At 48.9% G+C, this 14,537-nt stretch overlaps 1 protein-coding gene and 1 pseudogene across 1 annotated transcript; both read right to left on the bottom strand.

The window, feature by feature from the left end:
* Window positions 1-409: 409 nt before the first annotated feature.
* LOC105743290 lies at window positions 410-727 on the bottom strand (annotated as a pseudogene).
* A 1,407-nt stretch (window positions 728-2,134) lies between these two features.
* Ubiad1 (UbiA prenyltransferase domain containing 1) lies at window positions 2,135-14,056 on the bottom strand. The gene is made up of 2 exons (XM_004639654.2): window positions 13,205-14,056; window positions 2,135-5,386 (listed from the first exon to the last, which is right to left on the bottom strand). Exons 1-2 carry the CDS (start codon window positions 13,731-13,733, stop codon window positions 4,899-4,901), a joined length of 1,017 nt encoding a protein of 338 aa, XP_004639711.1. The 5' UTR covers window positions 13,734-14,056; the 3' UTR covers window positions 2,135-4,898.
* Between the last annotated feature and the right edge of the window lie 481 nt (window positions 14,057-14,537).

Raw genomic sequence — 14,537 nt, 5'->3', positions numbered from 1 at the left:
TATATATATATTTTTAAAAACCAAGAAAGGAGTATCAGTGGCAGCTATGCCTGTTGAAATCTGAAACTAAGGGGAAGAAATGTCGAAGAGCTTCTGGTACTGTGTCCTCCTGTCCCCTAAGGGCAGGTCTGAGAACAAACAGAACAACTGTACCAAGCACTGGAATCCCCTTAAAGGTCTTTCATCCAACTCCTTTCTAATGTGACTCTTTGCTTCAGTGCCCCTGACAAGAAACCATCCTTTCGCTTGAACGCCTCAGGTTACTAGGAACTCATCACCCACTGGGATGTTTTGAAAGTTCTTTCTCACTTAGGAGCTTAAACTTGGGTCCACAGAACTTCTAGCTATTGCTCCTACTTTTATTCTTTTTTTTTTTTTAACTTTCTGCAAAACTGTATTCCGGAGGGGCTCAGTCCTTCTTGGCAGCTGCCTTCCTCATGGCGGCCAGCACGTTGCTCGGCTCCTCACGCTTCATCTTGGTGTGGATGTGCGTCCCCATCCTTTTCTTGATGAACTTGAGGGCGCGCTTGTCCTTGGAGACCTTGAGCAGCTCCATGGCGCGCCGCTCGTAGGGGGCGAAGCCGCACACCTCCCAGATCATGCCCCGCACAAACTTGGTGCATTTGGTGAGATGTCTGTGACGGCGGCTGTGCCTCAGTTTGCTCACATTCTTAGTCACCTTGTGGCCCTTGTTGAGGCCCACAGCCATGGCATAGCGGAGGGCCATGGCTGCTCTTCTTCAATGGTTGCTGTGGCAGAAGCTCCTACTTTTATCTTTGAAGTCCCTGTCTCTCTCTGTCTCTCTCTCTCTCTCACACACACACACACACACACACACACCACACACACAAGTGCGTGCGCAGAACCCACTCCTTTTCTACCTAGGATCGCTCTTTTGTGTGTCTCCTTTCCATGCAGACGTGGGTTAATGTGCCCTAGCCAGTCTGCCAACTGCTTTCTGGACAAGATCCAGTTTGTTAATAACATCTTCGAAATGTGGTTCCCATACTGAGAAATGTGAATTCTCTGCCACAGCTGTTACCAGTGCAACATATATATGTGCATATACACATACACACACATGCATAGAAATAAATCTCCTTTAATTGTATTTTCACCCATTTTACATTTCATTACATTGTTCTAATATATATATTTTTTTTTTTTTTTTTTTTTTGTACCAGAGATCGAACTTGGGACCTTGCGCTTCCCAGGCAGGCACTTGCTACTGCGCTGTCTCCCTGGCTTCATATTGTCAAGTGCCTTCCTGAAGTCTAATTATATCCCATCTATGGTGTGTTCTTGTTCAACCACCATATTGATTTTATTTAGAAAAAGGAAAAACAGAAAGCAAGTGCCCAAGACCAGCCCTCTCCCATCCTGGTGCAGGGATGAGTAGGGCTTTGCCTTCCTTGTTCTGGACACAGATCTCCTATTTGCCTCAGATCACGTTAACCTTCATAAGGTCATACTGGCTGCCAACTGAGCTGCAGACCGGGTGGAGACACAGGCTTTGGTGTTAGCACAGGAGTAACTGAAAAGTTAGTAAGATGAAAATTTAGTATGATGTATTCATGGCTTCTTTCCTCTCAAGGCTGTGGCAGAGGCCAGCAGTGAGCTTCCAGTGTCCTCTGGGCAGGATTTTGTGCAAAGATTCGGCAAAGGGTAGAGAAGAAAGGTAACGCTTTAAGTAGGAGAGGTGGGTGGGGGAGAGCACAGAGCAAAGAGCAGTTCCCCAGGACTGACTGCAAAAAGAATGGGGTGGCAGGAGCAGATGCCCTGCAGGCACTCGGCACTCGTCAGCAAGAAGGGGTATTCTGAACCCTTCAAGGGCAGCAGTGTCAGAGGCAAGGGTGGATTCCAGGTGACGAACTCAAGGAGCAAGAGCCAAGCCAAAATTCCTGGGCTTGGCCCCAGAAGCCCAGGTCTAGGTGATCCTAGAGAACCAGGAGGAAGACCAAGAATTTAATCTCTAGTGACCCCCCAAAAAGAAGCACAACAGCAAAAGATCTTGGGGGGAGGGGTGCCCATTAGCTCAGTTATTTAAGTGACTGCTTAAACAAAGCAATCAGGATGCTGTGGTTGGATCCCCAGATCCTCAAGCCTTACCAGACCTGCCCTGAAGGTATCCTGAGCCAGCCAAAATAAAAATAAAAATAAAAAACTACTTCAGAGACAGAGGTGAGCTGTGATACCATCAGTAGCTCGCCTCCCAACACACACTATTTTGGGGACCCAAGTATATTCTTCTGGTTTTATTCATACTCATTTTTCTCTCTGACCCAGCAAAGCAGCCTTCTGATTTATGAGCACCCTAATTGCCAGTCATTTTATAAGCTCTTCCTCCAAGGTTCATGAAGCCTGCAATTTGGGCTGCCTCATTCCCAGCCTTAATAACAGGTGTCAAGAATCTCACTTCCTTTGCCAAGGGCAGAGGGCAGGGCCCGTGTATGCTGCCCGAGGCTTCCTTCCCGGGCGAGCTGACACACTGGTCATCACTCTCCCACAGCTCATCCATCTCCCAGGGATTTATCTAACTCCACTGCTAACCGTGCCGCCTATCTGCCTTGTTCGGAAGGACATATTGTCAAATGCCTAGCTGAAACTCAGATGTACTCAATCTGCTCTGGTTCTCAATCTATCAACACAGTGACCCTAGAGGGAAAAAAATGAAAGGAGAAAGAAGGAAAAAGGAGGTCAATGCAGCCTGACACGGCTGGGCTCTAAGTGGTCCCTGCTTTCTTCGGAGAGCCTCTCAAATCCCCCAAACCCTATCCAAGTTCATCATCAAAGATCATGTGCCTTGTGCCCACCCAACATGTCCCAGTGTCCTTGCCCTGGTGGTCTGAAGATTTATGCATCAGAGCTCACAATCTGACAATAACATGAGGAAAGCAAAGAACTGGAAACCAGACCACTGATGACATTTTTTTTAATTAACAAGTATAGAGAAAATCTTCATGAAATCAGGGGACATAATATAAATCATGGTGGCCTGCATATAAAATCTGGCATCAAATACAGCCTTTTGGAATCATTTAGATATAAAAAAATATGCATTAAAATCTGCACAGGAGCCCCGTACAGCAGCTGATTATGGTGGCAGCAGCCTCCAGGTGGGCCTGATCAGTGCACACTAGGAGGCCCTGCTCCCCCAGCCTCTGGGTGAGCCCCGTGGGACAGCGGCCAGCTTGCAGCAGAGGCCAGAGAAGCTTCACTGAGCCCGGACCCCCATGAGCACCAAAGTGACTCTAGCCTGGCAGGAAATAAAAATGGTGCCAGAAGGGCAGGAGAGGAGGCTTGGCCTTCCTTCCTTGGCCTCAGGCCTCTGCGCACTGCTCCAGGGGCCTCACTGTACGGTAGACAAATCACCCCAATTTAGAGGAATTTTTGCAATTTCCAAATACGCTGCTCTCAGGTTAGGCTGACCAACTCTAGCTCAAGGAGCCACATCGTAAGCAGCCTGGTTACCTAAAGGCTTAACAATGAGTTTTTATGTCATGTTCTGGACGCCAAGGCCTGGATCACTCCAGGTTCAGTACAATCTGGGGGGTGGGGAGTGCTGTTATGCAGGGAGCTGCTAGTGCCCTCAGAGTTTGGGCAGACTGCCTGCCGAGGCCACCAGAATGGCCAACTGCAACAGAAAAGTACACGGATGACTGTCTGACCATCTGACCATCTCCATCTATTTCAGTCTTGGACCAAAAGCACCTGAGCCATCGGAGCCCAGAAGTTCCAATAAAAAGCAGTATGCTCGAAGCTGCAGCCCCTCCGGGTGCGACCTCACCGAAGCCCTCAGTTGTCTGCACAAGGTCACAGCCTAGAGGGGCACAGCCTGTATTGCATGTCCATCTCCAAGGACGAAGCCAGTTCCTCCACTGGCAGGGTTGTGGTCTGCTGGCTTGTACGTTCCCCGGGTTTCTGCATTGCCCACTCCGTGGCTCTGTGGAAAGTGGCATTGTCCCTGCCCCAGGAGCTAGCTCCACAACAGAAAACACACATGGGAACAAAGCAGAGGGACACAGGTACGGGGTAGACAGGGGAGCATTAGGAGAAGGACTGGGAGGAAAGCGCCCTGCGGACTGTCAGTACCCTGCGAGGAGGGCAGTGCCTCTGCAGTTATGAGGCTCCTGACAGTTACTGAAAGGGCTGGGAATCCTTCCCATCATCCTGGTAGAGTCCTCACATGGAAAAAGCTACTCTGCTAATTTCTCCCAAAAGCAAGTGGTCGCCTCAGCTGCCTCCAGGGTGGGGTTTCTTCCTCCCAGCCCCATCTTGCTGCAGGGCAATCTGACACTCAACTATGCCAGCAGTGAAAGAGATAAAGGACAAATGTGTCTGCATCGCAGTTTAGGCAGAAACCCTAGAGCTGCCCAAGGCTGTTAATGAGGGACTTTCTCTCTCCAGCAGCATATTTCGGGACACCAGTGCTGAGTAAGAGACAGGCGCTGCCCATGTTAATGGGGTCTAGAACCAATTACTACTTTTGCCAAGCTATCAGGATGACACTGCACTTTGCTAATATGGCTCCGTCAGGACAGGAGGCCAACCCGGAAGCTCCTGCTCGACACTTTTCACCATTCTGCTTGAAGCAAGCAGGAATCCAGTCCACTCAACTTTGAAGTGACCTGACAACACCCTCTAGTGGAAATTATAAATAAAACAAGGTCCATGAGCCCAATCACTTCTGGTTGCAGAGTAGTTTCAAGATTCTCCATGATGCGGGAAAACAAAAGCAAAGCAGATTATCTTTAAGAACATAATAATAATATAAAAAGGCAGGATTCACACCCATACGTATGACTCACCCTGCCAAGCCACAGTCCCTCATTGGGAACTCTGGGTTCAGTACAATCTAGGGGGTGGAGAGTGCTTTTATGCAGGGGCTGCCGGTGCCCTCAGAGTTTGGGCAGACTGCCCGCCGGGGCCAGGATGATGCCAAAGACATAGAAAAGCCCCAGCAGGAGGTTAAGCTTGGCCGTCCTCTGGGGCAACTTGTTGAAGGCCTGGCTGCGGAATTGCCTCTCGAGGGAGAAGGCCATGGGGATGGTGAGCAGAGGCAGCGCCAGGCTGATGCTGCAGTGCGTGGCCAGGATGCTGAAGATCAGGTAGGGCAGGAAGAGCAGCGTGTTGTAGAGCACATAGGAGAAGGTGGGGCCGATGAGGATGGCCAGCGTGACGATGCCGGCCTCCCGGTCGGACTCTATGTCCCTGGTGTTGTTGGAATGGAGGATGGCCTCAGTACTGAGAGCCAGGGGGATGGCATAGACCAGAGGGAAGATCGCCAGCGACCCCACCTGGACAGCGTAGGCGAACATCACGGCCAGAGGGCCGAAAGTGATGAGGATGACGAGGTCTCCCAGGGCCACATACTTGAATCCAATTCCTGCAGCCAAAAAATCCAGAGAGGAGTGTGAGATCCAGGGCTGGAAAGGCAGGGGCTGCTCATCCGCAAGACAGGCTACCTCTGGCCAGAGCAGGATGCAGGGGGCTGGGCGTCCTTCTGGTCCCCCAGAGCACTCTGACTTCACTTCCAATGACAGAAATCCAGTTAGGACTGACAGAAATCCAGTTAGGTCTCAGGGTCTACCTGCTCGGGTTCATACTCACCTGTGCCTGCCTACCCGGACCCCAAAGCAAAGCCCCACTGGAAGAAGTCAAAAGGAATAAAAGTTTCTTGCAACCCAGTTCTTAAGCTTCTTGACCTTTCTCCAACCCTGCAAGCATGAGATCCACCACTACCCCACCCCTGAGCAGTGTCCACCCACCCTCCACCCCACTCCCACAGAATGTCCACCCAACCCTCTTCTGGCCCTTTCACCTACACTCTCTGGAGGCATCTGTTTATGAAAAACCCCAGTGAATCACAGGGACAGTTCAAGGTCCCTGAACTCCCACATAAAGAAATTTTTACCCACATGAGCAAAATAGCTGGGCTGCAATTTATCATGCACCTTCCCCTCTCTAGTTCCCATTAAGTTAAAATGAAACCAGCCCTGACTATGGCTCCTGCCACTGCCCTACTTCAAACCCTGTCTACCCCACATCTTTCAAACGTGCCCACTCCCCTCCTTCCCCAAAGCCACTCCATCCACCTCACTCTGTTCCCAAATCTAAGTCAGGGTCACCAAATGCCTAAAAGATGGCAATCTGCCCCCAAACTGGGTTCCAGATGGGATGGGTGAGATGCCCACAGGGCAGGTGTCTAACCAAGGTGCCTTAGGGTCTAAAAACAAAGAAAACTCTCAGGTGACCAAGTGCATCCTAACCACTCTAAAATGGCAAGTGACAATGGTCTGTAGAGCTGAGGACCAAGATAGGCTGGGTTTCCTTCACAGTGGCAGCTGGGTACATTGGTGCAAAATGACCGCCCTGGCTTCCTTAAAAAGAAGCATCCCCCATGGGCTGGGGAGATAGCTCAGCGGTCTAACTGCCTGCCTGGCAAGCACAAGGACCTAGGTTTGATCCCTGGCACTGCATGCCATGCTGGCTCCGGAACCACAGGCGTGCTGCCATGGAAATCAGACGTGGTGACACACACCTATAACCCCACAGGGGGACTCCCTGTCCAGTGAAGATTCCAGTCAGAACACACCCAGCCAGCGCTGGCAAGCTCCCCACCAGCTGCTGCCCTTCTTTCGCTTATTTCCTTACTCCCCAAGCCAACCTCAGAGCTCTGGCTTAGAAGAAAACACAGCAAGACAGCCTTGACCTTTGCTGCATTCTCCAAGAAGCCCTCTTCATAGCACCACAAAATCTGGCTTCAGTGAAGTGGAGCAGAGCTGCAGGTCGCCACCTTCAATAGGTCCTGTGCAGAAAACAAGCATAAATCCACTCATGGAAAAAAAAGGTCTGATAATCTTCTTGAGATTATCTGGCACACAAAAAATAGCAGGCCTTGGGAAAAGAAGTGTTGCTTAAGTGATTTAGAAATGCAGCCTAGGGGCTGGGAGATGGCTCAGTAGAACAGGCGCTTACCTGGCAAGCACAAGGCCTGAGTTCAATCCCCAGTTCCTCAAAAAAAAAAAAAAGAAAGAAAGAAATGCAACCTAGCCTACACTCAGGAGGCTGAGGCAGAAAGATCATCCTGAGTCCACGGTTAGCTGGGCTTCATAGCAACTTCAAGCCAGTCTGAACTACACAGTAAGACGCTGTTTTAGAACAAAACAAATGCAGCTCGACAGGGCATGGTGGTGCACAGCTCTCTCCCCAAAGGCTCTATCATTCTTTTGGTGCTGTAATCCTAGCATTTTGGGAAGCTGAGGCAGAAGGACTGCAAGTTAAAGCCCAACCAGGACAATGTACCTTGACCTTGCCTTAACAATATGAAAAAAAAAAAAAAAAGGGTCAGGGATGTAGATCAGTTTGAAAGCATGGAGATCAATCCCTAGTGTCAAAACATTAAAAAAAAAGAAATACACACACACACACACACACACACACAATTCCCCCCATTCCACACAGGAATTTTCCAGACATACCAACCCCTCAATACCATTTTCTGAATGAAGCAACACAGCACAATACTGAGCCTCTCATCCACACAGAAGCCAGAATTAATCTGTGAAAACATAAATCAGAACATTGGCAAGGATGCGGAGCCACTGGAACGCTCATATATTGCTGGTGGGAATGTGAAATAGCATAACCACTTCCAAAAATGGCCTGGCAGTTTCTCACAAAATGAAATATCACCTATCCTGTGCCCTGACAGTTCCATTTCTAGGTGTTTACCCAAGAGAAAGCGAAAATATGCACAGGTCCACAAATGGGAGAATAAAATGCGGCATATTCATCAAAGGAGTGCTACTCAGCAGTAAAAAGGAGTTACTGACACACAGAACAACTTGATGCATTTTGAAAACCTCATGCTGAGCAAAAGAAGCCAGATGTAAGTGTTCACAGTGAAATAAATATGACACACAGCAAACAGTTCCATCTGTACAATGTTCTAGGTGAGGCAACACGAATCCATGGGAGAGCTAAATCTGACCACATCCGTGCCCTGCTTAACATTTACAGTGTCTTCTTGTTTGTTCATTCGATGACTATAAGCACCAACTAGCAGGCACTGCACTGGGCACTATGGGCTCCGCGGAGAACAGTGAGAGAGATAACCCCGATCAGAGGGAGCTCACAGCCTTGCAGCAAGTAACTGCCCAAATATGTTATTTTATATTGTAAAAGTGCAGTAGAGGGCAGTATGTGCTGTGCAGGCAATAAACAGAGAAGAGGAATGGGGAGGGTACCTGAGGTGGAGGGACACATGAGGAGGGTGTGAATTTTAAGTAAGATAGGAAGCAAGGTCTCACTAAGCAGGTGACATTTGAGCAAAGGGTGAAGGAAGCTACAGAGTGAACCATACAGCCAGATAGTGGAAGAGTGCTCTAGGCAGAAGCAGTCAGGAGACCCCGATGGTATTCTGAATGAAAACAGGATTTGCTGATGAGCTGAAGGAGATGTGAGAAGAGCCCAGGAGGATGCCCGTGACTTCAGGTCTGAAGACCTAGAAGGATGAAGCTGCCACTGAGCAGGCTGTCAATGGGGCTCCATGCTAGGGTGTTCACTGAGCAGGCTCAAGGCTCGAGTCTGAGCCCAGCACAGTGAACACAACCACCACCACCACCATCACTGAAAAAACAGGGAAAGCTACAAGCAGGGCTGGGGGGGGGGCAGAACATCAGGAATTTGATTTCAGTCGTGTTGAGCATGAGATACCTGTGAAACCTCTAGAAGTTACAGAGTAAGAAGGTGGGTAAGGGCGGGGTAAGGATAAGGCTCCATGGTGGAGCACATGCTCCACGTGCGCAGGCCTCAGGTTCCAACTCCAGCATCCTCCCCCTAAAATAGAAGTTGGACAGGTTTGGAGTGTGAGGGTTGCCAACTTAATAGATGGCATCTGAAGCCACGAAGCTGAGTAAAGCCACCAAAAGGATGGGCAGGGGATAGAGAAAAGAAATCCACGATGGCCCTGCTGGCTGAGGAGTGGGTAGGAGCCAGCAGAAGACTCCGCTGATCAGAACGATCTAGCCCCTGCCCACCTCTTGTTCTGTAGCCCACGCTCCCTTGGGCCTACTGGCCTTTTGTATTAGACAATGCCAAACTCTCTCACACCCAGGACATCTGCAGTGGCTGGCCCTTCAGCCCGCAGGACTCAGTGCCACAGTTAAGATCCCAATTCTACCCTGTAACAGGTTCTCCATCCTTCAAGTCAGAGTTCAAAAGTTACCTACACAGAGAGGGTGCTCTAGTCAGGGGTAAGAGCCCCAAAGGCTGACCTGTGAGAGGCCTGGCTGCCAGCTCATGGCACCACTAGAAGATAGAGGACCTTCAACAAGTGGGACTCAGCAGGAAGTCTTCCAGTCACTGGGGGCATGTCCTTAAAACCCTTTCCTCTTACTCTCTTTCATTCCTAGCCCTGAAGTAAATAGATTTTCTCTGCCATGCACTCCCACCATGATTACTGTCTTACCAAAGGCAAACAACCACAAGCCAATCAACCATGGATATGTAATGAAGCCTCCAAAACGGTAAGCCAAAATAAACCTTTCTTTTAAGTTTATTCTCTCAGGTATTTTGTTACAGTTACAGAAAGCTAACACGGATGGCTTCTTCACCACCACCACTACCTTATATTTTCTATTTTAGCACACTATTAATCTATTGATTTCCTTTACTTAAAAAACTTTTTGTTGTTGTTGTTGTTTAAAACAGGGTCTCACTATGTAGTTCAGGATGGCCTTGAATTCATTATGTAGCTGGCCTTGAACTCATGGTAATCATCTTGCCTCAGCTTCCTGAGTGTGGGATTAGAGGCTATGGGATTAGAGGTGTAAACTACCATGCTCAGTCACTGAACTTTCAAACTGTCCCAACTTTACGGTTGGCTGCCAGAACGTCATGGTTTCTGGATTTTTCTCCTACTGCCATGAATTTTTTTTTTTTTTTTTTTTTAGAACCAGGGATTGAACTCATGCCCTTGCACTTGCTAGGCAAGCGCTTATTCTACTGAGCTATTTCCCCGCCCCTATTCTTGGCCCTCTTTACCTGGTCCGCCTCATCTCTACCACCTTTCAAGCTGGAGGGCACAGGGCTCAGTCCTGGTCCTCCTCACTTTTCCACCAACATTCCCTCCTCTAAGAATCTTGTTTTTTTATAACTTTATCTGTATGCCAATGGTTCCCAAATGCCCATATCGCTAGCTCAGACCTCTTTCCTGAACTCAGCTTCTGTATATATCCAACTAACCATCAGACACCTCTGCTTGGAGCTTTAACAGACACTAAGAAGTCCAAAATCAATCTCTTTCGAGTTTCCACCAATACCTATTCTAGCCTCAGCTTTCTCCATCTCACATTGTCACAGTTACTTTTCTCTCATTGCTGGGACAAAATTTAGGAAGGACAGGTTTATTCAGCTCAGTTTGTGGAGGTTTCAGTCCATAATCAGCTGGCTCCAAGGTAGAGTGGCACATGGCACAGGACAGCAGTTCATAACAGGAAGAGCAAAAAGGGAGGGGCAGCAGACCAGCAGCAAGAGAGCAGCGGGGGAGAGCAAGCCTCTCTCCTTAAAGTTCACTCAGGCTGTCTGCCCCAGGCTGGGCATAGCACTCATACCCATAATCCCAGCACTGGATCGTGAATTAATCACAAACTGTAGCAGCCTGTCCTGTGACTACATGAGGCTTTTGGGGCACACCTAGATACAAACCATAACACACATGATGACATCACCTGTCTTCTTCCAGTTGTTCAGACCCAAACTTTTGGTTATGCTTACCTCCTGCTTTTCTGTCTCATATGCAACCCATCACAAACCCCGTCGACCTTCAAATGCACTCAGAGGCTGACACCTTAGCTCTCCCACTACCATCATCCCGATCCACACCACCACCTTTCCTGGATTACTAAGTGCCTCTGACTCGGCTGTCTTGCTCCCATCCTTACCCTCTGTCCTTTAGCCATTTTCAAACCTCAACCAGTGATTTGTTTAGAACATAAAGTCACATCCCACCTTTCTTCCTTTTCAGAGTAAAGTCCAGGACCTACAAGGCCTACTCTGTCTGTAGGCTCTGTCTTCTCCCCGAACCCATTTTCTCACTGTAGTTCCCTTTACTATCTTCCCCACTCACACATTTTACTGTTCCTCACTTTTTTTTTTTTTTTTTTTTTTTTTTTTTTGATACAGGGTTTCACTCCAAAGTTCAGACTGGCCTTGAATTCACTTTGAACCCCAGGCTGGCCACAAATCTGCAGCAATCTTCCTGCCTCAGCCTCCTCTGTGCTGAGTATTCCTCCCATTCTTGAGGCCCATACTGCTCCCAGGCACTGGGCCATTGTTCTTCCTTTTGCCTGGAATTCTCTTTCTCCATCATCTCTTACCTCCTTCAATCCAACTCAAAATGTTACTCACCAATCCAACTCATCATTTCGATGAGGCTCACACTGACTAAACTACTCACAAATAGTAATCTGCATCCCCCTTCTCTGCTCTACATTTTCTCATTACAGTCCTCATTCTTAAATATAGTTATATACTACATAAAGGACCTTTAGTCAGTGATGGACCAAGTATATGATGGTTCTATAAATCAGTAAACCAGTAAAATAAGACTATGTTAGTGGTTTACGTATTTACTACACTATACTTTTTGCCATTTTATTTGATTTTTTGATTTTTTTTTTTTTTTTTCAGAACTGGGGATTGAACTCAAGCCCTTGCGCTTACAAGGCAAGCACTTATTCTACTGAGCTATCTCTCCAGTCCCTAAATGTATGGTCCAGGCTACTCTACTAGGGATTGAATTCAGGACCCTGAGCTTGCTAGGTAAGTGCTTATTCTACTGAGCTATTCCCCAGGCCCTTGATAGTGTTTTTTGTACAACTGGAGGGTTTTCTTTTTTTTTGGTACCAAAGATCGAACCCAGGGTTTCCTGCTTGCTAGGCAGGCACTCTACCACTGAGTCAAATCCCCAGCCCCTATTTTTGTACTAGGAATCAAACTCAGGACCTTGCACTTGCCAGGCAGGCTCTTGTGCCCCTGAGCTGCATCTCTGGCCCACAGTTTACTTTCTGTGACAATTTTGCTGTGTTGTTCAATCTGGCCTTGGATTTATAATCCTTCCTCAGTCTCCCAAGTGCTGGGATTATAGGCCTAGGGCAAGGTCTGTGTTTGTGTACACATAGAAGCATGCCTTGAATGTAACAAGTACTCAGTAACTGGGGCTTAAACCTTGCCCATCACCTTAATCAGCTGCTACATGATGTCCCCTAGCAAACTAGCTGAAAATTAATAGTTACCTCGCAGAGCATGGTAGCACACACCAGTGATCCCAGCACTTAGGAGGCCAACACAAGAGGTCTGAAGTGAGTTTGAGGTTGGGCCAGGCTACATAGGGAGCTCAAAACCAGCCTGAACTTCAAGACCCCTCCTCAAAGGAAAAAAAGTTAATAGCTATACAATTTTGAGCTCTTCAGATTTCACTCCACTAAAATCTGAAGCTATGATATTAGAAGTATGGTCAAGAAGGGCTGACGATGGGGGCCAGGGAGATAGCTCAGTAGAATAAGCATTTGCCTGGCAAACGCAAGGGCCTGAGTTCTGCCAAAAAAAAGAAGGGCTGACGAGATAGTTCCATAGACTAAGCATCTGCTTAGGCAAGTGCAGGGACCAGGATTCAATCCTCTGCACCACATGCTGCACCCGCCCCACCCCTGAGTGCACTGAGCTGGCCACAGAGAGGGTTGGTGGTCCCAGCACTGGGGAGGCTGAAACAGGAGGATCACTACGAGTCTGAGCTTCGTAGCAAGACCTTGTGCCAAATACATAAAAAGAAAGTATGGTCAAGAAAAGAATACTAGATTTTTAAAAATGCCCCTACATGTATTTGAGCCATATCCAACATGGATAACCAAGCCAGTATATTCCCAACTTACTGTTTTCAGAACATCCATTATGGGCCAGGGAGATGGCTCAGTAGAATAGGCCCGTGGCAAGCCCAAGGGTCTGAGTTCAATCCCCGGTTCCACCAAAAAAAAAAAAAAAAAAAAAAAAAGAATATCCATTACCTATACAACACAGATTTCAGATGAAGTGGCCCAACTTAAGAAAAATGCTTGGACATTGTTACAATTCTTGAGCAAAGTAGCAGTTTCCTGAATATGCAGCAGAGGCCCTCAGCAAACAAAAACAGGCCAATTCTTACCTCCTGTGTAAAGAAAAGAGCCAGACAGTCCTCCAAAGTAGATGAGAGCCAAATGCTCCAGTTTCAGAGGGGACAAGTAGAACAGGCAAGCAGCACAAATGCAGCCCAAGGTGTAAAGGAAGACTCCGAACCGAACGACGTCCTTGGGCTCCAAGATTCTGTCCACTAGCGTCCTGTCATCACTTTTCTTGTGGTCAATGCCTTTGGAAAAGTCATAGTACGTGTTGACCAAATTGCCGGCCCCATGCACAGACAGGACAGCGACGGCACAACCCACTAACAACCTAGGATCCAGGACGCCGTGGTATCTGTACGCCAAGGCGCTGCCCAGGGCTACCGGGGTGAGCGAGGCGCTGAAGCTCCAGGGCCTCAGGGCCAGCACGTAGGAAGCGCACTGCTGCCGGCGGGAGCGCTGGGGAGGCCTGTCCGGCTCGGGCCTGTCATTCCCCAGCGAATCCCTGTCACCGACCTTGGCTGTCTCTCCCGCCTGGATGTTAATCCTCTCTCCGGACGCCTGCAAAGCAGCCATGGAACCCGCACGTGGTAAAAGTCAATTTTCAGAGTGAGTCACTCACAGAGACCGCCCCGAGGCAAGGATAGGCGGGGCAGCCGCCCGACCTTTCTTAGGTTCCAGCCTGGGGCAGGGCTAGGGAGGCAGTGGGGACCCGAACAGCACCAAGCGGGCCTCACACCTCCAGGGGCCCGGCGGAGCAGCCCCGACAGCCCAAGTCACCTGGGTGAGTGAGTGGGTGAGCGAACACCGTCTCCAGCCCCAGCCCCGCGCTAGAACTCAAGGCTCAGGCTCCGCCGCCTTCGGCGCACTGCCATCTTGTGCACCGCCCTCAGGAGGCCGCCCGGAAACACAGGCTGCAGCGAGGGCAGGCCGGGCCCCAGCAGGGAGGGCGGGATGGGCGGGGCTGAAAGTGGGCGGGGCGGAGACGGATCTTGGGTGGGCGGAGTCAAATGCAGGGCCCCGCCCCGGGATCGCGTGCTTCAGCCTCAACGCTGAGCAGCTTCTGCGACATTGCTTGGAAAAGGCTTCGTTTAGGATACCAAGAACGACCCAAGACGGGTCGTTTTGAGACTTGCCAGGCACAAGATTATCACTAGTTATGTGTGTGTGTGCTTGTGCACGCAACAAAGGACTGCACCCAGGACATGCACTAAGCTTCATCCCCAGCCCTTTTATTATTTTGGGGTGTTTTGTTGATCTGCTATAGATTTTATTATTATTATTATTATTATTATTAATGTATTTGGTAGGGTCTTAGGCAAGCGCAGGGTCTCGCTATGTAGTTCAGGCTGGCCTTGAACTCACTATGTAGCCCAGGCT

Source organism: Octodon degus, unplaced genomic scaffold, assembly GCF_000260255.1.
Source record: "Octodon degus isolate 3935 unplaced genomic scaffold, OctDeg1.0 scaffold00113, whole genome shotgun sequence".
Taxonomy (NCBI): domain Eukaryota; kingdom Metazoa; phylum Chordata; class Mammalia; order Rodentia; family Octodontidae; genus Octodon; species Octodon degus.
The sequence above is the reverse complement of the archived record's forward strand: the minus strand, read 5'-3'. Positions and strand labels throughout refer to the sequence as shown.